This window comes from Megalobrama amblycephala, linkage group LG3, assembly GCF_018812025.1.
Source record: "Megalobrama amblycephala isolate DHTTF-2021 linkage group LG3, ASM1881202v1, whole genome shotgun sequence".
NCBI lineage: Eukaryota > Metazoa > Chordata > Actinopteri > Cypriniformes > Xenocyprididae > Megalobrama > Megalobrama amblycephala.
The window spans coordinates 42,254,052-42,280,051 of NC_063046.1; the positions used below are offsets into that span (position 1 = coordinate 42,254,052).

At 36.0% G+C, this 26,000-nt stretch overlaps 3 protein-coding genes across 5 annotated transcripts in view; all 3 read left to right on the forward strand.

Annotated features, from left to right (window-relative positions):
- The window catches only part of LOC125265361 (phosphofurin acidic cluster sorting protein 1-like), a 57,553-nt gene extending 54,255 nt beyond the window's left edge, over positions 1-3,298 (forward strand). For both annotated transcript variants that reach the window (XM_048185504.1, XM_048185505.1), the window contains exons 23-24: positions 1,220-1,339; positions 1,435-3,298. In XM_048185504.1, coding sequence (XP_048041461.1) covers positions 1,220-1,339; positions 1,435-1,553 — 239 coding nt within the window. In that variant the 3' untranslated portion in view covers positions 1,554-3,298. The remainder of the gene's footprint in view (positions 1-1,219; positions 1,340-1,434) is intronic.
- Positions 3,299-8,377: 5,079 nt separating this feature from the next.
- Positions 8,378-22,117, forward strand: klc2 (kinesin light chain 2). Its single transcript, XM_048185510.1, has 14 exons — positions 8,378-8,788; positions 10,741-10,990; positions 12,206-12,509; positions 12,589-12,805; positions 14,106-14,295; positions 14,395-14,568; positions 15,147-15,246; positions 15,733-15,782; positions 16,530-16,597; positions 17,064-17,172; positions 18,000-18,149; positions 18,854-18,978; positions 19,088-19,145; positions 19,729-22,117. Exons 2-14 carry the CDS (start codon positions 10,763-10,765, stop codon positions 19,810-19,812), a joined length of 1,857 nt encoding a protein of 618 aa, XP_048041467.1. The 5' UTR covers positions 8,378-8,788; positions 10,741-10,762; the 3' UTR covers positions 19,813-22,117.
- A 477-nt stretch (positions 22,118-22,594) lies between these two features.
- The window catches only part of LOC125265363 (copper chaperone for superoxide dismutase-like), a 40,795-nt gene continuing 37,389 nt past the window's right edge, over positions 22,595-26,000 (forward strand). Inside the window, exons 1-2 of one of the 2 annotated variants that reach the window (XM_048185507.1) lie at positions 22,595-22,838; positions 23,132-23,292. In XM_048185507.1, coding sequence (XP_048041464.1) covers positions 22,781-22,838; positions 23,132-23,292 — 219 coding nt within the window. In that variant the 5' untranslated portion in view covers positions 22,595-22,780. Of the gene's footprint in view, positions 22,839-22,912; positions 23,062-23,131; positions 23,293-26,000 lie in introns of those variants that run through there. The other variant, XM_048185508.1, reaches the window with a different exon arrangement.

Consider the following 26,000-nt stretch of genomic DNA (forward strand, 5'->3'; position numbering starts at 1 on the left):
TGATGAGGCTGATGACCGTTTGTAACATCTAGAAGATCATGTTTGAGCAATACTGAAAGTGTTTAACAAACTATAATTCACTTTAGTACAAATTGTGACAATGTTTTTGTTCGCCATGCAACACAGATGGCTAAATAAAAGTAAAAAAATTATATATATAAATTATATAAAATATATATATATATATATAATATTATATATTATACACAGTGGAACCAAAATTTATTCAGACACCTTGAACATTTCATTCATTAATTCAAATTATTCACTATAGTTTAAAAAATGGTAATAAAATATGAAAAGATCTCAGAGTTAAACTGTGCCAGAAAAAAATTATCTTAATTATGTCAGATAACACTTAAGCAAAACATGGTCAGGTCAAAGTGTCTGAATAATTTTTGGTCCCAAATTTTTATCAGTTTTACTGGTATTCCACTGTATGAAGAATTTTGGGGTATATATATATATACATGAGCATACTTAAGACCAGAGTAAATATTCAAACAAAAATATTTAAACAACTAAATTACAAGGGGGATAAAGCAAAAACAAAATCAGTAAAAAAAAAAATTTAAAAATCACTATGAACTTTAAAAAAATTATTACATATAAATTTGTATGAGTGTATAAATTATATCATTTTATTTTATTTAGTTTTTCATTTATTAATAAAAATTAAATTGTACTTTCATCACCTTATTCTCACCATTTATTTGATCAAAAATTCAGTAATATTGTGAAATATTACAATTTAAATTAACTGTTTTCTATTTTAATATATTGTAAAATGTAATTTATTCCTGTGATCAAAGCTGAATTTTCAGCATCATTATGCCACTCTTCAGTGTCATGTGATCCTTCAGAAATCATTCTAATATGATGATTTTATGCTCAAGAAACATTTATGATTATTATCAATGTTGAAAACAGTTGTGCTGCTTCATATTCCTGGGAAAACCATGAAAACCTATTTTTTTCAGGATTTTTTTAATAGAAAGTTAAAAAAACCCAGCATTTATTTGAGATAGAAATCTTTTATTACATTACAAATGTCTTTACTGTTATTTTTGGTCAATTTATTGCTAAATAAAAGTATTAAATCCTTTCGGGGAAAAAAAATAGTACTGACCCCAAACTTTTGAACGGTAGTGTAAATTAGACAATATATTTTGTAAATTAGATAATATATATGTCTTACTCTCTCTCTTTTTTTTTTCAGTTCCCACTATTTTCCTGGGAAAGAAACCTAAAGAGAGGGAGATGGACTCTAAGAGTCAGGTCATCGAGGGCATCAGCCGGCTCATCTGCTCCGCCAAACAGCAGCAGACCATCCTGAAAGGTACCAGACTTTCATTACAGCCGTTTTGTTGTCAGCTAAATGACAAAATAGTAACGCAGAAAACAAAGTCTTCATCTATATTCCTCTTTTCTCAGTCACCATTGATGGAGGAGAGTGGAACGACGTGAAGTTCTTCCAGTTAGCTGCTCAGTGGCCAACTCACGTCAAGTACCTCCCTGTGGGATTGTTCGGCTACAGCAAACCAGCCTCCTAGGAGGGACCACTTACTTAACCCCGCCTCTTCAACCTGCAAACACACCCCATTGCACACCGACCCCGCCTCTCTCAGAATGCTGGCCAATCGTAGTCGAGACAGGACTCCCATGTCACAGTCTCTGGTGGGTGGGTTGGTAGGTGGAGTTGAAGAAGCTCGTTTTGGCGGGTATGATAGACTTTTATCAGCGCTAGTCACTTTTATTTTTAAAAGGTCCCAGAGCCACATATGGGGGCCAAGCACAAAATTTGGATACACCACCTGTTGACCATCAACCTGACTACTGAACAGCATGACACAGCTTAAGTCACACCAAACAACCCTTGACATCACTGATCTCTGTCATCACTGGCTTCCCATAACCACCAATGAATGCAGTTTAACCCTTGCTAAAATCTACCATTGTAATTGTATTCACTGATAAAAGTTACAATTAGGGTTACACAAGTTAAATTATAATACATTTAATATGACAGACTCAGCAACTAAGTCATTTAGCAGCTAGGAAATTTTGTTTAAAACTACAGTTACCATGGTAGTTTTTTGTAAACAAAGATTATTTAACATGTTTTTGTCTCACTTGAGGAAAAAAGCACCAATGAACATTACAAAAAGCGCAAAACTCTCAACTTCATTAAGAGGGCGGAGTTAAAAGCCAATTCCACACCCATTTATTGAAGGCGGAGCTACAAGGTGCCCATCAGCCAGCTGATGAGTTTTTACAGATTTCTTAAAAATCAACTTTGCGTAATTTGTTTTTTCTTTCCAGCTGAGAAAATCTGGAAATGCATTATTGACCTCTAACCTGCATGTCTTATACTACATCACCCATAATGCACTGGCAAAGTTAACAAACGTTATTTTAATGTTAGTTCAATAGTGCACTTTTGTGCACGTGTTGCTAACTGCTGCCGTGAGGCTAATGCAGCGGTGTTTTATGTTCTCTTTGGTGTACAGAAGGATGACATCAGATCGTAGTTCACTCTATTAACTAGAATAAACAATTTCGATTTAGTTTTATATTCGTTTTTACACATATTATGCTTTATGCGTCAGAAAGTGACCTTTTTAGCTTAAATATGTAGCTCATCTTAAGGTTTTATTTCTTTTCATAAACCATCTCCAAAGATCTCTGGCCAATCAGAATGTAAACATTATGGAACTGAAGGAGTGTTCACAGCGAACTCGTTTTATAAGAGAGCGCTGTCATATCAATCATAACAAGTCCTGGTGTTAATTTTGGACGAGGTTAGGGGTGAAAATGCCACAGGTTATGATGTTAAAGAGCTGGTGTTTTTAGCAGAATTAAGGGAGGATTAATTGCTTTTTTTGGCTCTTGTGTGCATTTTTACAGTTGTACACTTAATAGGGTTTCATCTTCGTCAGTTGTCAAATGCTATGCACTTAAACTCGCTTTCATTTCTTCATATCTTCGTCCAAAGCACAGGAAGCAATCAGCTCCTTTATATGAAATATCCATTTAAAATATGAATACTAATTCATGAATACTACCTTTACACACTGCAAAAATGATTTTCTAAACTAATATTTTTGCCTTATTTTATTTGTTTTTTTCCAGTACAAAAATCTTAATATTCTTAAATCAAGATATATTTACATTTACTATAGACCTATAATGTCCCTTTTACAATATGTACTAGAAGTCTCTGTGTCCCCAGAAGAGGGCGGAGCTTTAACAGCTCGCGCTTCGGTTTCTCAACAACAACAAAGCTGGAGAATCTCACGCAGCCAAAATGAGATTTGTCAGAGGCGGTGTTCAGCCTTACATTGTTCAAACCGGATTCGGACACTGATTGAGAGACTCAGGAAGAAGTTACAGCTTTTAGAATGAAACTGGATGTTTCAGAATGGTTAGTGGATGCATTTATGTAGTTGCTGTGGAGTTGATTCAACTCATCGACTAGCATATGCCGTCATGTTTATCTTTTGTGCAAATCCAGATTTGAATTAACCCTCATTTGTGAATCAGCCTGGCTTAAAAAGACGGCATGGCAACAACAATTGACTACAACAACGTAACTTTGCAGATGTTGTTTATGCTCTAACAGCAACATTACACACTAACTAAAGTTAAAAGTGAAATTATTATCAAGGACCCCTTTTAAGTCTTGTTTTAGAATTATAAATTATCGAAATGAATGAACAAAAATATCTGTTTATATCTGTAAACTTTCATTTTGATGCATTTATAAAAAACGACTTTAAGATAAGTCTTGTTTTTCAATAAAAATTATTACATTTAGTGAGTTTATGCTTAAAATATCAGACCATATGTGTCTTAATTTTAAGATACTGTCTTGTTTTCCCCAATAAAAATGATCAAAATTAAGTGAGTTTATGCTTAAAACAAGAAAAAATATCTGTCCATACCTGTAAACTTATTTAATTTGATAAATTTTTCCAAAAACAAGATTGATCTCAAGTCAATCTGCTTCTCAAGTAAATGTATCTTGATTTATAAGTGTTTTTATTTGATATTTGTACTGGAAAAGACAAAAACAAAAGAAGACAAAAATACTAAGTAAGGAATTTCTTTTTTGCAGTGCAGCCGTGAACTAAACAGCAGAACTGATCTCAGATCAGTTAATTTTGAGCTACAACATCCCTTTATTTTCTAGATGGAGCTTGTTAAATTACTGCTAATGGCAGCTTTTACAAAAGTAATGTGGTTTTATTTTATCTAGAAGATTTGTGAGATGTTCTTGTGAGTGGTAGGTAATGCAACTAACAAAATGTCACTGAAATGTGGTTTTAAAATAATAACAAAACAAACAACAAAAAAACTATCTATGAAATGATGTTGTGCCACAGTTAGAGTGAAACCAGTGTGTTGTGCGTGTTGGTTTGTGCGAGTGTGTGTTTGTTTGTGGACAGTAGTGGTCACTGGTATGATTAGTCTGTGGTGTTAACTATACGTCCTTCACTTCAGTCACGGCACAAGATTCGGCGTCTTTCCACCCGGCCGACTTCTAATCATTGCAGCTTGAACTGCTGGTGAATTATTAATATACAGTGATTGTTACATAATTAATCTGTTGAACTCCTAATATTATTACTAATTCACTTTCAGACTGAAAGGGCGAATCTCGCAAAAGCTGTCAAAGAACTTGTCCGAGTCATATTTCACCACAAAATCAAAAGAAAGAAATACAAAAATGTACAATTGGTCTAATTTTCACGACAGTAATGTGACAGTAAAGTTTTATTTGCATACATTATGGTAGCATTTGTTTTAATGTGATTTAAAACAAATATTTGTATTACAGTCAATTGCACTATTGATTTTTGAGGTGATATATGACCTGGATCTTTCTAATCTGAGTAAGTTTTCATGTTGTCTGGGATGAAAGTATCAGTTTTAAGGTATTTGAACTAGTATTAAGAACAACAAAGTATTAAAGTCAAGATGGGTCAATTAGATTTTTATTTGTATTTTAGCAGTAGTTTTGAAGTGTGAGCGAATTTCTTTTGTGTACATGAAATGCATCTCTACTTTTTCTGCCCTAGAAGGTTGAATAAATCTTGAAAACAACATTTCTTTCTGTTAATGTTGGTTATAAATACCGCTCTATTGAACAAATATCCACACTTTAAGAATGTATCTGTTATAAAGCAAATAGCTGATACATTTTTAATGTTTCACCATTTTTTATAGTTTTTTCAATTGCATTTTTATTTTATTTCTATCTTTGTGAGCTAAATTCCTGTTGTAAGGTTCGTAGAAAGACACTTACAGTAATATTTCAGTCAGCGATAATGTCAATGGTGTTTTGCACAGTCCTGTCAAGTCTGTGATCATTCCTTATTGGATATGAAAAGTTGATAAATTATTAATTTCGAGGGTCAGCATGTCCACCAAAGCTTAGAGGCCTTCTAGAAAATACCCTTATAGATGTTGAGTATATAAAAAGAAAAACTCACGCTGAATTTTAATTCAAACTAATCAAATGATGTCTGTAATGTTGTTACACTTGCCGTCCGTGTTTTAAGCATGCATGATGAGCAAACGCACAAAAACTTGCAGCAACCTTCAAACAAGCTTTGTGAGATTTAAAAAAAACAACAAAAAAAAACATAATAAATGGCAACTATTTTGGAGTCAAAGTTCAAATTTTATATGGATACATGTTTCTTGAACGGGAAGACAAGAAGGGGCAAAAAAAGTGTCACTGCCAAAGTGTGTCAGCTGTTACATTTTTTATTTTTGTTTGTGATTTTGTATGTATGGAAAATGATTTTCAGTATTTATGGAGCAGTCTGGGATGGTGAATGGTCAAGTACTGAATTTTTCCGAATGATTCATTTCAAAATGAAAAGAGAGTTTTCAACAGCTACTAGTTTCCGTCAGTCGAACATGGACTGTCTGTTTCTCCGTGTGTTGTGTGGAGTCCAGTCTTTGCCTGTCCTCGTACCTCTGTATGTACCTGTGTTGATTTGTCACGTAAAAATTCTACAGAATACATGAAGTGAATTTGAGTGTTCTGATTGGTCGACTAATTATCCCAACAAGCTAGTCAGAATGGTGTTCGTCCACTTCATCAGTGTAATCTGTTCAAGAGATAATATGCCTGAATTCCACAAGCTCTGGATTCAAACCGCAGATTCGGCCTGCTGTGTAAAGTTACTAATTCTGTAACGTTTAGACGTTGAAGATGTTGAAGCCGAGCTTGTGGATGAGATAAGTATTTTTGCACATGCATTATTCTCTTTTAGCAGTCTTCAGCTCTTTGCCTTTTTGCCTTTAGACAAAAATGCTTGTACATATCCAAAGTGCTTGTAATATGAACTCATGTTCCTTTATTGTGTGTTATTTTTTTATTTGACATGTTTTGTAGTACTGCTTTTTCATAATTGAGTTGTCAATCAATAGATGTGGTATGGACAGTGGAAGTGTTACTTGTATTCTTTTTTTTATTTAATAAACACACCAGATTTGTATATTCCCTTGTGTTGATTGTGGATTTTTGGTGTATGACAAAATAAGTGCAGATTAATGCAGTGCAACTATTATTTGTCTCCCTATGACAGATGAAAAACTTGGTAAGTTTAACACAGAATGCTGTATCTATATTTGTGAAGACGTCCCATTATATTAAAGGGTTAGTTCACCCAAAAATGACATTTCTATTATTAATTACTCACCCTCATGTCATCCCAAACCCATAAGACCTGGAGCACAAATTAAGATATTTTTGATGAAATCTGAGGGTTTCTGAACCACACAACTTCATTACACCTTTTAAGGTCCAGAAATGTAGTAAAGACATCGTTAAAATAGTCCATGTGACTACAGTGGTTCAACCTTAATGTTATGAAGCGACGAGAATGCTTTTTGTGTGCAAAAACAAAACAAAAATAATGACTTTATTTAACAATTTGAACTGATACGTTGACATAGTGAGCGCAGTGCAGGCTTCCGTGTTTACGTTCGAACACTGACTCATTATTGGCTGTTGTGCCGAATTTCGACCCCCTGCCAAATTATTACCCCCCTCGTTGAAGTCGCTACCTGATTGCCTAATCTTAACCCCACCCCTAATCCTAACCCCTCCCTCACACCTACTCCTAAACCCTAGGGGGGGTAATAATCTGGCAGGGGTTTGAAATTCGTCATAGTTCTAAGGTTTGTAAAAAGACAGTAATATTTCAGTCAGCGATAATGTCTAGGGGGTTTTGCACAGTCCTGTCAAGTCTGTGATCATTCCTTATTGGATATGAAAAGTTGATAAATTATTAATTTAGAGGGTCAGCATGTCCACCAAAGCTTAGAGGCCTTCTAGAAAATAGATGATGAGTAAGAGGAAAAACTCACACTGAATTTTAATTCAAACTAATCAAATTGTCTGTAATGTTACACTTGCTGTCCGTGTTTTAAGCATGCATGATGAGCAAACGCACAAAAACTTGCAGCAACCTTCAAACAAGCTTTGTGAGATAAAAAAACACAATAAATGGCAACTATTTTGGAGTCAAAGTTTTAATTGTATATGGATATGTGTTTCTTGAACGGGAAGAAAAGAAGGGGCAATAAAAGGTAATAATCTGGCAGGGGGTCGAAATTTGGCATAACACTGATTCATGCATCAGCATCACATACATGCGGCGTGCTGCTCACGTGTACAGCGTCGGCCAATACTGAGTCTGCGTTTGAACGTAAAGCAAACAACTATGGGTGAATAGAGTGAAATGTTTAACAAATAGATATCACAAGTTGTTTAATCACAGTACATTAAGATGATTGTTTTGTATTAAGTTTTCTGAAATGTTTAAATATGCATGAGCCACTATCTACTTAAAATGCACTCATTTGCATACATTTCCAGGAAATAAATGTAAACATTGGATAAAGCCAAGTTCAAAAATTCTTGTTTCATTTTGTTGAAATATTAGAGTCAAAGGTTTTTACATAGAGAATTTTCGATATCTGTTTTTATCTCTCCATAAGTCAGAAAATACTGACATTTTTAATACTGATATTTTTAAGAATAACACAAATCAGTCGAATGATATATAAACAAACCCTTAGTAAAAACCTTCAGAATATAGATAGGAATAAAACTGTAAAATGTGGTGTATGTAAGTGGTACTGAAGTGGAGGGGGAAAAATCATTTTTAAAGGCTGTTTTCTCAATGTATGTATTGCAATTAAAATCTATCTGTATCGGATAATTTTAGATGTTTGTAAAGAAAATACTACACATTTTAGTTGCATATTTTAGAGGGGGGAAAAAAACGTTATTTGGCCCATTTATGAATACTGATATTCAGTAGCGCGGCCTTCCAACGCGCGCGCACACAGCGCTGTCCACGCCCGGTTTAGGGAGGGCGGGTGTAGTGATGTCAGCGCGCAGGGGCTTTGGATTCTGGGAACACAAACACACACATCAGCCATTTTCAGCTTGCTGTGGTCATCCTCAGTCACTTCAGCACAAAGATCCTCCAACTGTCGAGCTGAAAGTGACGAGAAGGATGGACGAAGCGAAAGCGGGTCGTCGCGCGCACGGGTGTTTGTTTTGCTAAGCGCGTCATAGACAAAAGCGCATCGGACGCGCATCTTTCGCCGGGGATTCATCTGATTCACGGCTGAAATCATTTTATTGGTGCGAGTCTGGAATTTTGGACGCGTCTGAATCCATAACATCACATTAACAGTCACTCTTCACGCTCGAATTCAGATAAATTAAAAAACAACCCCAAAAAGCGGACTTTAAAAGGTACGTTTCTTATTTTTAAACAAATGATTTGTGCTTCAGTTTTTGATCTGACATTCTTGCAATTAACATACAATAGGATGCTAAACTGCTCTCAGTTTGAATGGGGAAGTTTAGCCTGATCTGCTAAAAACAATAGCTCATATGTGAATAGTGCAAAAGCTGTTTATGTTTGTATATAAATAAATATTACATTATAATTTGTTTAGACAATGCCTAGAGCAATCCAGAGGATGCATGATGGATTTATGATGCATTTGTTGACTTTGTCCTCATCTTCCAGACAGTGATGGTGCAATTAATATTTCTGGGGTTATGAATCAAATATGCATGATTCATTCTCAAATAAGTTATTTGTATATGAGAATACAAAATGGAGGATGTGAGGCAGTTTGCATGATGAAAATAAGTGTTTGCTGATGTTTTGTGGGGATTTGCAAAGCTTATAGCAGTTTTGTAGGTTTGTTTGTTTCAATATTGACATGCTTTCAAAGCAGGGCCTGTTTTTGCTCGCAGTGCAGAATCAGATCTGAAGGTGTTGTAATTGTCTGGGAGAGAGTAAGCGCACATTGTGCAAGCAAGCAGAGATGTGGTGTTGTCCTGCAGGTCACCTTGATGGATTTTTCCAGGTTTCAAATAATTATTCCAGGCAGCTGTCAGTCATTGTGAAAGCTGGAATAAAGGTTCATGGGCTTCAGGATGCGGTTTGTGATCTGATCAGATGTGTTTATAAGCTGATGAACATCTCGTGGTTTAATGTGGGACTCTCCGCTGTGTTGCTGCATTGCAGTCAATAGGCGTGTTGAATGGGGAATGGCGCCTCTGCTGGAAATGCAGGTGAAATCGGCGGAAAAGAACGTCCTAGTACTGCAATATATGCGAACTTTCTAGATGAAACAACTTTGTAATGTAGACAGTTCGCTTATATATATGTATGTTATTTAAATTTTTATCATTTAAATAATAACTATAAATAATAAAACATTAAAACATGGTTATACCCTTAACGCAACTTGTTTTGTAATTTATTTATATAAGTGTGTGTGTGTATATATATATATATATATATATATATATATATATATATATATATATATATATATACAATATTTTCTAAATATTATATAGTATATTATAATTATGTATTTATTATTATTTTATAGTATTGTTATTAATACTATTATTTTAATAATAATATTTATAAATATAAATGTAAATATTACATTTCAAATTTTATATATATATATATATATATATATATATATATATATATATATATATATATATATATATATATATATATACAAATCAGAAGAACACATGAATTTGATTAATTTGAAGATGAAAATCACTGAATGTAAAGATAACTTACAGATGAGTTAGCAAGTCAGATTCAGTAACTGAAGGGAGTCGATCGCAAAAAGAATCAGTTCTTTGATTCTGAGGAGTTGGGAATCGACTCTAAAAGTTTGAATCATTTCAATGATATCTTTACACCTCTTCATGAATTACCAACTTTTTTCCAGATCTGTTTTGTTTGTATAATAGTTGATATTAATCTCATGTAATCAACTGTGTCTGTACTGTACAACAATTTATATAATGGTATATTATTTCCTGCATTAGTAAACCTTGATGAAGCTCCTTAGGTGGCTCAGTTTCCTGTTGATTGGAGCTAAATCACACTGATGACTGTGAATTTACGGTTATCGATGTGAGCACAGATGTTTTTTGGCAGCAGGTCTCTTTTGTCAGCACTTATGGTCTGTGTTGCCAGATTGGCTGTTTTTGGGTGTGAGGTGTTGTAATGCAATGCTGTGATGATCCTGCTCTTCAGGCTCTAATGGAGGACTAGAGTCATTTTGCGCATTTTAGAGCCTGTGTTATTTTAGATTGTTTGATGTGTGTAATCACAAAAAAATTCATCCGTTCTGTCTTCCTCTCATCCCTATCAGCGAGCGGCGTGTCCCGCGGGTGATGTCCACGATGGTGTACCCTCGAGAAGAGGCCCTGGAGCGGCTCACGCAGGATGAGATCGTGTTGAACACTAAAGCGGTGATGCAGGGTTTGGAGACGCTGCGCGGGGAACACGCACAGCTCCTCAACTCCATACTGGACTGCGCTCAGCCTCCCGGCGCCCAGGAGAAATCCACCCTGCTCCGTAAGAGCCTGGAGGACATCGAGCTGGGACTGGGAGAGGCGCAGGTACCTCAATATCACAAGTCTGTGACACTGTTTGATCTAGGAAAGACAAAAATATCCTAAACTGTTTGTAGAGTTTGCAGTAATTTGAACCAGGTTAGTTATGGTATTACTTTTATAAGTGGCAACCACCTTACACATCTTAGCAGAGCATTTACTGCAGAAAATGTGAAGCTCTTGTTTTTAATTTGGAAACATCTAGAAAGGAATGAAAAAGGGCCTGGAAATTAATTACAGAAATCACATTCAGGGCTCAACTGTAAAGTGTAAAGATTTTTTTTAAAGAAATTTTTATTGGCCCACCAAGAAAAATGATGATAAAAAAAAAATAAAATGTAAATTATAAATGTTTTCAGAAAAATAATTGCATAATTTATATTACATGGTATTTATAATACATGGTATTTTTGTTTTAAATGTGTATTTTTTTATGTTTATTATTTAATATGTATTTTAAAGTTTTTTTTTTTTTTTTTTTTTTAATTGTGCATTTTCCAGACATATATAAATTGAACTTTTTCATCAAATGTTAAGTTGGTTTTTTTGTTTGCAAAGGGGGAAAAAACTTTTTTAATTTTTTTTTTTTTTTTTACAAGGAAAGTTGACAGTAATAGCTAGATATTATACAGATATAATATTTAAAATTTTATCATACACTAACATTCATAAGTTTAGGGTTTGTAAGATTTTTATAATATAATTTAAGATAATTTTTTTAAAGTCTCTTCTACTCACCAAGGCTTAATTTATTTGATGAAAAATACAGTAAAACAGTAATAATGTGAAATGATTACAATTTAAAATAACTTTTTATGTGAATTTATTATAAAATGCAGTTTATTCCTGTAATCAAAGCTGAATTTTCAGCATCATTATTCTAGTCTTCAGTGTCACATGATCCTTCAGAAATCATTCTATTTGCTGCTCAAGAAACATTTCTGATTATTATTATCAATGCTTAATATTTTTGTGAAAACAATGATATATTTTTCAGGATTCTTTGATGTATAGTTTAAAAGAACAGCATTTATATGAAATCTACGAAATCTTTTGTAACAGTATATATGTCATTATCACTTTTGATTATTAATTTAATGCATCCTTGCTGAATAAAAGTATTAATTTCTATCTCAAGTCAGTTGCGTATGTTATGAAGATTGTTATATCTCCCTTTAAACCTAAATCAGAAAAACACAAGTGTTCTCTGTCTTGTGTCAGGTGATCATCGCTCTATCGGGTCACCTGAGCGCCGTGGAGTCAGAGAAGCAGAAGTTGCGTGCTCAGGTGCGCCGGCTCTGCCAGGAGAACCAGTGGCTGCGGGACGAGCTGGCCAGCACTCAACACAAGCTGCAGAAGAGCGAGCAGAGCGTCGCACAGCTGGAGGAGGAGAAGAAACACCTCGAGTTTATGAACCAGATCCGTAAGCTGGATGAGGACACCTCGCCCTCGGAGGAGAAGGCTGGAGAGAAGGAGAAGGACAATCTGGATGATCTCTTTCCAAATGATGACGACCAGGGACCAGGTGAGAGAGAAAGATGCTTTATCGAGATGGGTGTGTGACTAACTTGACACCTGACCTCATTTTTACCCTGTCTCTCCAGCTCAGCCCAGTGGTGAAGTGGCGGCACAGCAGGGAGGATACGAGATCCCGGCCCGCCTCCGAACCCTCCACAATCTGGTGATCCAGTACGCCTCTCAGGGCCGCTATGAGGTGGCCGTGCCGCTCTGCAAACAGGCCCTGGAGGACCTGGAGAAAACCTCCGGACACGACCACCCGGATGTGGCCACCATGCTCAACATCCTCGCCCTGGTGTACAGGTCAGAGAGAGCTCCAAAACTGTGACCAGTTGCATAAACAAAGGCTGTGACTGTGTCTTAAAAACTAGTCTGACCAACTAGCAGTTAGTCAAAGAGTAATCAGTCTTACTTTTAGGATTCAAAATTTTACCAGTTTACTTAAAGGGATAGTTCACCCAAAAATTATCCCATAATTTACTCACCCTCAAGCCATCCTAGGTGTATATCTTCTTTCAGTCAAACACAACTGGAGTTGTATCAAAAAATATTCTGGCGCTTCCAAGCTTTATAATGGGAGTAAATAGTAATAACCAATATTTGTATAAATGGTAATAACCAATATTTAGAAGCCCAAAAAAGCACATCCATCCATCATAAAAGTAATCCATACAGCTCCAGGGGGTTAATAAATGCCTTCTGAAGCGAAGCAATGGGTTTTTGTAAGGAAAATATCCATATTTATAACTTTATAGACTATAATCACTAGTTTCTGGTAACGTCCGTCCGCACGTTTCTTGAGAGTAGAGTTCCGGTGTATGACGTGGGATTAGTAGGATTAGGATTTAGTGTAAGCTTAGGTGAGAGTAAACGCCTTTCGCAGTTCAAACAAATAGGGCTGGGTGACAAACTCAATCTCCTTTTAAAAATTCTTGTTTTAGACTTCATTCGTGATCGGAGGTTTGTTTTGCTCTATCGTGTCAGGTCAAAGTTAAAACTCTTCCACCGGAATTGACTCGCGTATGGAAGCCAGTGATTCTAGTTTATAAAGTTATAAATATGGATATTTTTCTTACAAAAACCCATCTCTTCGCTTCAGAAGGCCTTTATTAACCTCCTGGAGCCGTGTGGATTACTGTTATGATGGATGGATGTGTTTTTTTTTTTTTTGGGCTTTAAAATCTGTTACTACTCGCTCCCATTATAAAGCTTGGAAGAGCCAGAATATTTATTAATTTAACTCCGATTGTGTTTGACTGAAAGATGGAAGTCATGAAATATTAACATTTAAATGATGGCTATAATAACTTGTTTTCATGACAGATTTATTTAAACATACATTAAATATTGAAGACAACACTAACAGGTCAAGTAGAAATATAATACAGTGCATATATTTAGCAAAATGCTCCTCCTCTAGCTAATTTACGATTTTATGGACATTGAAGGCTTTTCTGAGGTAAATGTAACATTATGTGACATTGTTTACAGTGTTTTATTGACGTCTTTTCTGTGATTGAGCGATTACATGAGACATGATACATTTCAGTAAGTTGTACTGTATCTTTCAACATTCCTTCTGATTTCCCATGTGTTCTTCCAGGGATCAGAATAAGTATAAAGAGGCGGCTCACCTGCTGAACGACGCTCTGGCCATCAGAGAGAAAACTTTGGGTAAAGATCACCCCGCTGTGGCTGCCACGCTCAACAACCTCGCCGTGCTGTACGGCAAGCGCGGGAAACACAAGGAGGCCGAGCCGCTCTGCAAGAGAGCTCTGGAGATCCGGGAGAAGGTGGAGAAAAGATTCATTTAATTTTAATATATCATGATGCTCTGTAAGCAAGTATTGCTATATTTACATATATATGCAAACGTTTGTGTGTGTTTGCAGGTTCTAGGTAAATTCCACCCTGACGTGGCGAAGCAGCTCAATAATCTGGCACTGTTGTGTCAGAATCAGGGCAAGTATGAGGAAGTGGAGTATTATTACCGCAGGGCGCTCGAGATCTATGAGAACAAACTGGGCGCTGACGACCCCAATGTGGCCAAGACCAAAAACAACCTGGTGAGGCGAGATAGCAAAATATTATGTTGAAATGTCCTCTTTTTTTTAGTGATATTCAATGTGATGTGATATTCATATATTTGTTGTGAATAGAAGAAATTTTTTTGTGATATTGCAGATGAAGTTGAAATGGACTGATTCACAGAAATGAATCTCAATGAGTTGACACGTCTACTGTCGTTTTAAAGGCCAAATAAAAAGCGCATTAATGTAATCACGATGAATTATTGCCAACAAAATAATATAGAATATATATTTCATACTGTCCTGAACTTACACAAGAAGAAAAAATCCTCTCAGCACAATATATGAACGAAAAGAAGAGTTTTTTGATGTTGAGAGCAAGCAGAATAAATCTGAGCTTCCTATATCATGTGCTCCTATTCTAGAAAGTACATATTCAAGGTCAATAAAGATCATTATCATCTTTTGTCTGGAGAAAATGCAGACGCAGTCCACAAAAAACAAGCCGTCTGGGTGAATTTTGATGCGAAACGTGAACGTTTGGCTGTGGATCTGAAAACCCGAGAGCATTATTCTGTCTGAAGCTCATCGATCGTGATCTTTTTCCTCCACAGGCGACGTGTTACCTGAAACAGGGCAAATTCAAAGACGCAGAGACGCTTTACAAGGAGATTCTGACCCGCGCGCATGAGAAAGAGTTCGGATCGGTCAACAGTATGTACTTATCATAAAACACATTTCATGAAGATGAGTTCAATGTTGCTTTAATTATGCGTGCATGGAAATCATTCATTCATGCATATATTCTTATTTTATGCGAGTTACATAAACCTTTTTATGGAAATGTGTTTTTTTTTTTTTATCTTCATTATCTGTTTTTTCTCAGGATGAAATGAGATGTTTGATCTTTCAGAGGTTTTGTCTAATCTTGTTCACTGTGGCCGTCTGTTGTGACATCGCAGCCCTTTAAGTCAATCAGACACTTACAGGATTATGATCAAACATCCACCTGCTTTTCCTAAAAGCTTCAACAAGCTAATTATAGTAAATAAAAGAAGACTAGCCACTCAGTATCTGATGCTAAAATCTAAAATGCTAGAAACACTCAAAAGCAGAAACTACTGAATTAATCTTAAAAAAAAAAAAAACAAGCCTACTTTTGCTTTATTGCATATAATGAGAATAATGTTTTCCCCTCAGATGATAACAAGCCAATCTGGATGCATGCAGAGGAACGAGAGGAGAGCAAGGTATTACAGGCTTTATTTACATATTGGTATAAATGTATTTGGGGGTCAATTTTTTTCAAAGAAATTAATACTTTTATTCAGCAAGGATTGATCAAAAGTGACAGATTTCAAAAGATTTCTATTTCAAAAAAAGACAAGTTTCTACAAAAATATGAAGCAGCACAACTGTTTTCAACATAATCAGAAATGTTTCTTGAGGATACAGATCAGCATATTAGAATAATTTCTGAAGGATCATGTGACTGAAGACTGGAGTAATGATGCTGAAAATTCAGCTTTGATTACAGGAATAAATTACATTTTAAGTCAACATATTACAATAGAAAACTTATTTTTAATTGTAATAATATTTCACAATTTTACTGTATTTTTGATCAAATGCAGACTTGGTGAGCAGAAGAGACTGAAAAAAAGTATAAAAAATTAAGCCGTATTGTTTGTTTTATTTTATTTTGTTACGTTGTACTTATATTTATGTCTGTATCTACTTAAATATATTAATTTTATTTATCTATATTAGTAAACTTATTTATATTAATAATTTAATCAATATAACTTTTTCTTTTTTACAGCAATAAACAAAAAATAACTATTTGTATATATAGATATATAACAGTTCAGTCTTGTCCTCCTCTATTTATATAGTTTATACCAATTTTGATTTTTTTTTTTTTTAATGCTCTCTTTTAATTATATTATAATCTGTGTGGTTAATATGAATTCATATGAATCTGATGGTCATTTCAGGGAAAGAGGAAGGACTCCGGTCATTACGGAGAGTACGGCAGCTGGTACAAAGCCTGTAAAGTGGACAGGTGAGCGTGCAGGTGCCCTCAGAGGATTATGGGTATCAAAATGTGGAAGCAATGGCTGCATCTGAAATTGCATATTTCCTTACTGAATAATAGTCGAAAAACAGTACGTGAAAAGATTAGTATGTCCGAATTCATAGTATTCATAAAACAATATGAGATTCTGAAGTACGCATTCAATGCACAATTTACTATCGCATGAGACCACGGGAGAGGATTTGTGAATGGAGGTGAAGCGACGTAACTCATACTGGTAGGTCACATGATAATGACAACATGGCGGATGTAGTGTGTCTGGATTACATTCATATTATACTCATTCATACTATATAAACATACTTTTTTAGCATTCACAAAGCAAGTACTGATTCAAAATAAGTACCTACACAGAGAGTGTGTGATTTCGGATGCAGCTGTAGTTTTGGAGTGATTCTTCTGTTGAATGTGTGTGGATGTTTCTCTCATGCAGCCCAACTGTGAACACCACACTGAAGAGTCTGGGCGCTCTGTACCGCAGGCAGGGTAAACTGGAGGCCGCTGAAACACTGGAGGAGTGTGCGACCAAGAACCGCAAACAGGTACAAACGCACACACACACACGGATTTCCTACCTGATGCTTTACTTGTGTAGTCAACTTCCTGTGCAAATGACTCATACATGAAGAGGAGGTTTATAAGAGTTGTTAAGAATACCTCCATGATTAATTTCATTTTCTTGCATGTTTTACTATAGATGTAATACCTATAGTGTATCTTCTTTGTATGTATTTGTATTATATTATCTTGAATGCATATTCAGTTGTTAGGTGTGGAATATTATAATATATGTTATTGTTGATTAATGTTTTAGGAAAATTGTTAAATTATTGTAAACAATGTATTGAAGTGATACTGCTGATTGCCATGAATATAGCCATTGCTGCTGATATGGCATTAAATCATAAATAAATAAATAATGTTTTAGCTATGTCATTTTCTCAGGCCCAGGTACTGCAGATGAAATTTATCTCTGTAGCTAATTCTGGGTCTGTCATTGACTGTCAATTGTCCCCATTTAATAAAATTTAAATAATAAAAAAAAAAAAAAAACTTTTTTTTTAAACTGAAATTGATATATTTTAATTGACTGTTATTTTAGTGTCATTGAGACACTATTTTCTTAAGTTTTTATTTTTTTATAAAAACAAGCTGAAATAAAATGTTTTTATATAATATATTTTATTATATTATTTTAGTAATATTTAACATTTGATTTATTCTAAGCAATTTTATTTATTTTTATTTTTTTATGGTTTTAGTTTTAGTTTAATTTTCACTGAACTGTAATAACCCTGCTGTCAACAAATAGAAATATCACAAGAACGGTGCAAAAGCTAATGAAATCATCTCGCTCTGTGTCTGGCAGGGCATTGATGCGATTAATCAGAGTAAAGTGGTGGAGCTGCTGAAGGACGGAGGTTGTGCTGGAGGGGACAGACGTCAGAACCGGGATGGAGTAAACGGCCCCGGAGGCCCCCGAGGAGACTGTGATGGTGACGAAGCCGAGTGGAGCGGGGTCAGTGGAGCTCTTTGACCTTATGTTTTTTTTATATTGTAATGCATTTTAAAATGTAATTTATTCCTGCAATGCAGCGCTGAATTTTCAGCATCATTACTCCAGTCTTCAGTGTCACATGATCCTTCAGAAATCATTCTAATATGCTGATTTGATGCTCAGTTCTTATCATTTATTATTGGTGCTCAATTATGAATAATAGTTATTATTATTAATGAAAAGCTATTAAGTGTAATGATAATGAAAAGCTTTTAAAGGTGCAATTAAAGGGTTAGTTCACCCAAAAATGAAATTTCTGTCATTAAGTACTGACCCTCATGTTGTTTCAAACCCGTAAGACCTTTGTTCATCTTCGTAACACAAATTAACACATTTTTTTTTTATCTCCCATACAAAGCAACAAAATGACCACATTCAAGGTCCAGAGAAGTAGTAAAGACATTGTTAAAATTGTCAAGGTGACAGTGGTTCAACCTCAATGTTGAAATTTTGTTGCTTTCTATGGGAGAATAACATGTAATCAACAGAAAGTAACTGTACTCTGATTACGAGTATTTTAAAATGTTACATAATCTAATTACAAGTACTTCATTTTTGGAATCTGATTATGTAAGCCATATTACATGTAATCAGTTACTACCCAGCTAATATATATATAATATAATATAAAAAAGCTTGAAGTTGACCATATTTTCTGGGCACAGGATGGCAACGGCGCCCTGCGCAGGAGCGGCTCATTCGGGAAGATTCGTGAAGCCCTGCGCCGCAGCAGCGAGATGCTGGTAAAGAAATTGCAGGGCAGCGGCCCACAGGAGCCACGCAACCCCGGGTGAGATTAAACCGCAACACATCAGGGATGATCTTCTCTAAAACACCTGACAACCACACAAACTGCTCTGATATGGTCCTGTAACTGGTGTTTTTGTTTGGTTCAAAAGGATGAAGAGGGCCAGCTCCTTAAATTTCCTCAACAAGAGTGCAGAAGAAACCTCACAGGTGTGTTTTCATGTGTGTTTTTTTAAAGAAATTAATACTTTTATTTTGCAAGGATACATAAAATTGATCAAAAGTAACAGTAAAGACCTTTTTATATTTAATTTCAACATTGATAATAATCAGAAATGTTTATTGAGAAGCAAATCAGCATATTGGAATGATTTCTGAAGGATCATGTGACACTGAAGACTGGAGTAATGATGCTGAAAATTCAGCTTTGGTCACAAGACATTTTAAAATATATTCACATAGAAAAGAGTTCTTTTGTTGTTGTAATAATATTTCTTATGCTTCTTGAGCATAAGAGACCTCTTTCAAAAATCGTACTTGCTCCAAACTTTTGAACGGTAGTGTATAATCTGAGTGGACACGCCCCCTACTACTGATTGGCTCACTCATTCTGTCCCCTCCCCCACCGTGGGTGGACACGCCCCCTACTGCTGATTAGTTACAAGTGTTGTGGTCCGGAACACTTTCAACAACATTTCTCAGAAATCGCTTACTGCACTTTTAAACTGTTTAAAATTGATGTTTTCCTACTGTATTAAGTTACATGATACCAAATGTGTGTGTGTGTCTTCAGGAATCTAACAGCGGCCTGTCAGAATCCAGGGGACTGAGCGCTAGTAATGTGGACCTGACCAGACGCAGCTCTCTGATCAGTTAGAAAACAGTGTCTAGACGTGGAAAAGGCCAAACGGAGAGGCTGTTTGCTACCTACTTGAATCGAAAATATCATTAAATGTTCCTTATTCAAAACGTTTTCCTAAGAAAAAGGTCTTAAAAGCAAAAATGTCTTTTAGTTTCACATCGCTTGCATAATCTGGGCAACGTCCATCTGCTTTGCCATTAGCCACACTCAACAAACGCAAATGTAAAAGATAAAACGCAATGTAGCACGCTATCACCTACTAGACCACAGGCAGACGATCTGCTCTAGAGACATTCAGTGGTAAAATTACGTCATAGCATGGCATCAAAATTGAGTAGTTTAGCATACAACAATAAAGTAATACTGTCTGTACAAAACATATATTTTCACTGGGATTGCGCTATGGGTTTGCCATTTAAAAAACAGAAAGGTCATATATGCTAACTCCTTCCACAAAACGACCTCACCGAGTTGAAATGGTGCGAAAACTATATTGCGAATGCACTTACGAAAAATATGAACCTAGAGGTCAGAGACGGATGAGCACTGACTGGTACAACCTCACTTTTGCCTTCCGAGTTTTATGTATATAATGATTTAAATTATTTAAGTTTTTTTTGTTTTGCAAAATTAGCGCACAAGGATTTTGTTTACACTGTAGGTGGATTTTTGTCCTGGAGCGACTGGAAAATGTGTTGAACGGTACAGTGAAGAATTCTGCTTTACAAACTGAAGGCTCTTATTTATTAGGGGTTTGGGGCAATTCTGCAACTCTAGATTCATAATTCACTCATTTGTTTTATCTGACTGCTAGAACCCCAGCTCTGTCTGTCATAGCTGTAAAAATATAGAATAATGTGGTGGAAAAGGCCAACCATATATAACTGGAAATTTCCATCAGTCTATAATGTGACACGTTTTTCCTTTTACATGATTTTCTAGCCGCCAGAACACCATATGAATCATAGTGTGTGTCTAAAACAGACAATTCCTCCTGTTTTTGTTTTATCTTTTGTCCATTTCATGTTGATTAATTATTAAATATCCTAACAGGAACAACAAATGTCTTAGTGTATGTAAATGTTTTCACCTTTATGTGAATCTTTTACCTTTTTTATCATTAAGATGTGCAGGATTTGTGTGTTTGATATTGGGTTTATTTGAGTGATTTTTTTTTCCCCTCTGTGTTCGTCAGAGCAATGATGATGATCTCAGTTTCATCTCTGAATGCACAGATGACAGTAGCTTTTGGATCCAGCCATACAAACAGGTGAATCTCATGAATAAATGTCTCCTTATTTCACCTAAAAGCTTATGCAGTTATAATTTGTATAAAGAAAATGGACCATCGCCTTTGCATTGTCACATTATTTTCATCACAGCACATTTCCCCCCCAAATTCTATTACTATATATGCATTATATATGCATAAATTAAAGGCATAACAACAAATACTACCATAATTAATAAATAATTCACCACTGATGTATAGCAGTTATTTCACATTGTGTTGTAATATGCTTCGTTGCCCTTGATGTCACAATGCTAAATATCATAATGGTCCTTAAAAAAAAAAAATCTTAATTCTATATAATTCTCAAATTTCATTCAATTTTTTTTTCTTGTTTTTTGGTGAAATATGACAGACTTGTTCTTGATTAGTTTTGTGAGATTTACTCGATCAGAATGTATTGCAAGAAGTTACCAATGGGTTCATTTTAATTATTGCGTTTTGTTAGGATGAACAAAATAAGGGTTCTAAAAAGTGCTTGAGTGAAGAGAAAAAATAAAGTGATGAAAATTATCAGTAATGAATGTTGGTATGAAGGAATTGAAGATAAAGATTATGAATGTCACTATTGATTGTAAAATACTCAATTTTTGACTCACAACTACAAAAACACACTTGTTTATTCACCTCGTGCACAGACAGGTGTGTAGTTTCTAACAATGCCGTGTTTACACCACATATGAATGTGAACCCACCTTTGACTGTCCTGTTTTTTCATGACTACTGATGATTTGTGATGCCTTTCTCTCACCACATGTAATGTACGCCTCACTGGTTATATTGTGCTGCAGTTACAGTTGCCCTTCTGCACTGATCTCAGAACAGCGCCCCCTGTCTTAATCAGAAATCGTAGGGTTGTAGAAACCTGTTGTACCCAGATCAGCTGTGAAGGGAAACGTCTACCAGCTCTGTAGAATGTAGCCGTGCCGCCCAACATCCTTCCTCAGAAATGCATTTCACTTGTGAAGGGGCCAACCTCATGTATGTTTTAATAAAAGGTTCGAAATAAACTCTGCTTTTCAAACCAAATTAATGTTTGTGTGTGTCTTTATCATGCTGGCTTGACAGTTAAAGCATATCCAGAACCAGAAACCTAACCAGAAACTCATGTCTACGACGAAACTCAGCACAGACCTTCAGCCTTTTTTTTTAATTCTTTTTTTTTTTTACACTTGGTAAGCTTTAAATGTTTACTGTTAAAGGTCTGTCATTTAGTTACAGTCACTATTGGAGCAGTAAATGTAAGTTTGAGAGTAATATTATTAGTGTTCTATTAGTGTTAGATTACCTGACTGGAGAAATTATGATAGCCTATATATCAGAGTTTGACATTGGATCTCTGTATAGCACAAGCCAGTGATTTAATGCACATTTGGACAGCATTAAACTGAAATTGGTCCCTTTGTAGACTAAAGGGGTCTTGACCCCAGCCCTACCACATTTGCTTTCAGTTTCCAACAGTTTTAAAGTTCATCAGATAACATTTGAGGCGTTATATTTGTGTTTGGTGGGCAGCTCTGCAGACCCACTCATGTCACATACAGAAACACTGAAGTTTGAGTGTCAACTTCCTGTCTCAGCTGCCTGTCTTTTGACTGCTGAAGCCCTCGCATGAGGAAACCAGAGCAGCGACAGAAGCGTCTGAAACAGGTCTGTGAAATGCGCTAGTTCGACTTCACCAACGTAAAGAAAATGGCTGCCAACAAAAACCTCCGCCCAAAAAGCGTTGACATCAGCAGTCATATTACTGGTAAGTTCCTCTTTCAGAGCATTACTATATAAAGGTTTAAACTTAATGTTAACAAAGGCAGGTCAATGCTAGTTTTAGTTGCTGCCTCCCCTTTGGAGCCCTTTCCTTCTGAAGAACTTAAGGACTTTCTGATGATGCTTTTTTTTTTTTAACCATTAGTCATACACTCTAAAACAGTTTTGCAATTACAAGACAGTTCAAAAAAACATCAAGACGGGTGCAGGTAAGTCTGAACCTGTGAACGTCTAAAGGAACGTCGTTTGATCTGAGATGACCACCTCTCTTTCTTTCAGGTTCTTTCTCTCATCTGTCTATGGGGCCAGAATCCACCATGGCAGGGCCCATACACATCCACTTTCAGATCGGGCTCCTTAAAGAGGAGGTACAGATCCCTGAGGGACGCCTCAGCTTCCAGCAGGCAAAGCATCTCGCAGTAGAAATCATTGAGAGAAAGGTACTGTGAAACCTCAACATTTGATGTTTTTATTGAGCATGTGATGTTAAAACTTCAAAGAAATAGTTCATTCAGAAATAGTAGGGTAAATTAAAGTGTTGTCATTGTTTATTCCAAACTTGTATGACTTCCATACAACGAATGAGTGAATGGGGCAGTCAAGCACAAACAGCACTATAAAAGGAGTTTGTGCATTTGTAATACAAGACTTAAAATAGCTGTAGGGCTTTTCACATTGCACTTAACCCCGGGGTAAAAGGGACGTTTCACACTTGTAATTTAGAAGCAGGGTTGGCACCACTTTTTTTACCTTTTTACCGCAGCGTGTTAACCCCGCATTGCGGTGCCAAATGTGTGCAGTGTGAAATGATGCAGTGTTAGGGGCCGTTCACACTGAGCGCGTTTTTCCATTCCACTGCCCTACTTTTTCATTCTTTTTCAATGTAAACAGGTGCTAGACAGACGTCTTTAAAGTCTGCATGAACCAGAAGTTGCGACTGACTTCACTTCAGTATTGTGACGTGTTTTTGCCAAGTGAAACGGAATATGGAATGTGAAAAATAGAGGGCGAGACTTGTTTTTTTCCTTTGGGAATTGATTGGATCTAGAAAAGTAGGCGTTGCATTCAGTTTGTTTTCAAAGCTCACAGCAGACTGACAGTTGGAGGGGATGTTCGCCCAAAGCCTTCAGAAGTCATCAGAAAAGGAAGCAGATACAATATTTATATGTAGATACCACCAAAGTCCCTTTAAGACGAGTCATTTCACTTGGCGGCCATCTTTGAAACACCTCTCGGGCATCCAAGTGCAGCTCCTATCTCATTGAATGGGGAAATATCAAATTCTCTAAAGCTGTTTGCCAAGCTTTCAATTAAATTTCATATTTGAAATAACCAATGAAATCTGACAACAACCGTCTCATAAATATTGTTTCTAAACGCTCGAATCATGCCAAAAAAACGATATTTTTCAGGCTGGATCAACCTAATGCGCATGCGCATGCGCAGTCCTAAATGCGCGTCTCTTGTGCCTCATTTTGGAGGCGTGCATCTGGCTGTTTCTATAGAAACCGGAGCTTCTAACGGCCGCTGCAGTGACGCGATGACTTTACCAATAGGCGATTGGCTCTTATTTAGAAGGCGGGACTTATTCCGCCATATTGCGCGTTGCACTTACTCCCATTCATAATAATATGAGTGACGCGTCTTGTGTTATTCTATAGTCTTTGATACCACATTCGACCACTCCAGAAAAGTTGGTGCACCCGCCATCTTAAAACAGTCAATGTGTCATCACTCACAGTAACAATCAATGATGCCACAACACCACAGAGATTTAAATTTCCAACGAAATGGGATAAACTTTCACAGGTGAGAATGTGTTGTTGTTTTTTTTGTTGTTGTTGTGGTGGTGTTTTTATATGTATTAACTCAATATTACAGGGATTTAAACTATGGTAACTTTGGTTGTTTGATGGTGTCATGTTAGCTGACACCTTTGTCTTGTAGTATTGTGGTAGGTTAGCAAAATAATCTGCTAAAGTCTATTGCAGATAGGCTATAGATATTCATACATGTGTCTAACTGTGGTTGCAAATGGAGTCAACTTGCTCTTGAATGTTAACAGGCCTCTTTGACCATTCCAATATGGTGGACAGCTTACATACAGCGGCCCAAGCTGCTAATGAATCATCACTAGCTGCGTCCCAATTCCGAGGCTGCATCATTTGACAGCCACATTTGAAGCCCGATTGTGTCACCGCTGCATGGCGAAGGCTTTTTCAAATGCGTCCTTCGTTTCCCGTGCAATGAACGATACAACTGATGGATGCTTCGCGGCCTTGCCTACCATTGAATTTAATTTGCACCATTCATGACAGGATATTTTTGAGAGAAATTGGCGAATTACACTTTTAAAGGTGCCATAGAATGGAAAATTGAATTTACCTCGGCATAGTTGAATAACAAGAGTTCAGTACATGGAAATGCCATACAGTGAATCTCAAACACCATTGTTTCCTCCTTCTTATGTAAATCTCATTTGTTTAAAAGACCTCCGAAAAACAGGCAAATCTCAACATAACACCGACTGTTACGTAACAGTCGGGATCATTAATATGTACGCCCCCAATATTTGTATATGCCAGTCCATGTTCAAGGCATTAGACAAGGGCAGGACGTCTGGATGTGCACAGCTGAATCATCAGACTAGGTAAGCAAGCAAGGACAATAGCGAAAAATGACAGATGGAGCAATAATAACTGACATGATCCATGATAACATGATATTTTTAGTGATATTTGTAAATTGTCTTTCTAAATGTTTTGTTAGCATGTTGTTAATGTACTGTTAAATGAGATTTAAGTTACCATCGTTTATTACTGTACTCATGGAGACAAGAGCGTCGCTATTTTCATTTTTAAACACTTGCAGTCTGTATAATTCATAAACACAACTTCATTCTTTATAAATCTCTCCAACAGTGTGCAATGTTAGCTTTAGCCTGTTAGCCACGGAGCACAGCCTCAAACTCATTCAGAATCCAATGTAAACTATACTTACTATACTTGCATGATCCGATGCATGCATGAAGCATGCATGACAAACATTTTGTAAAGATCCATTTTGAGGATTATATTAGCTGTGTGAACTTTGTTTATGCAATGTATTTATAGAGTCGAGAGCTCTGGGGCAGGGAGCGCGAGAATTT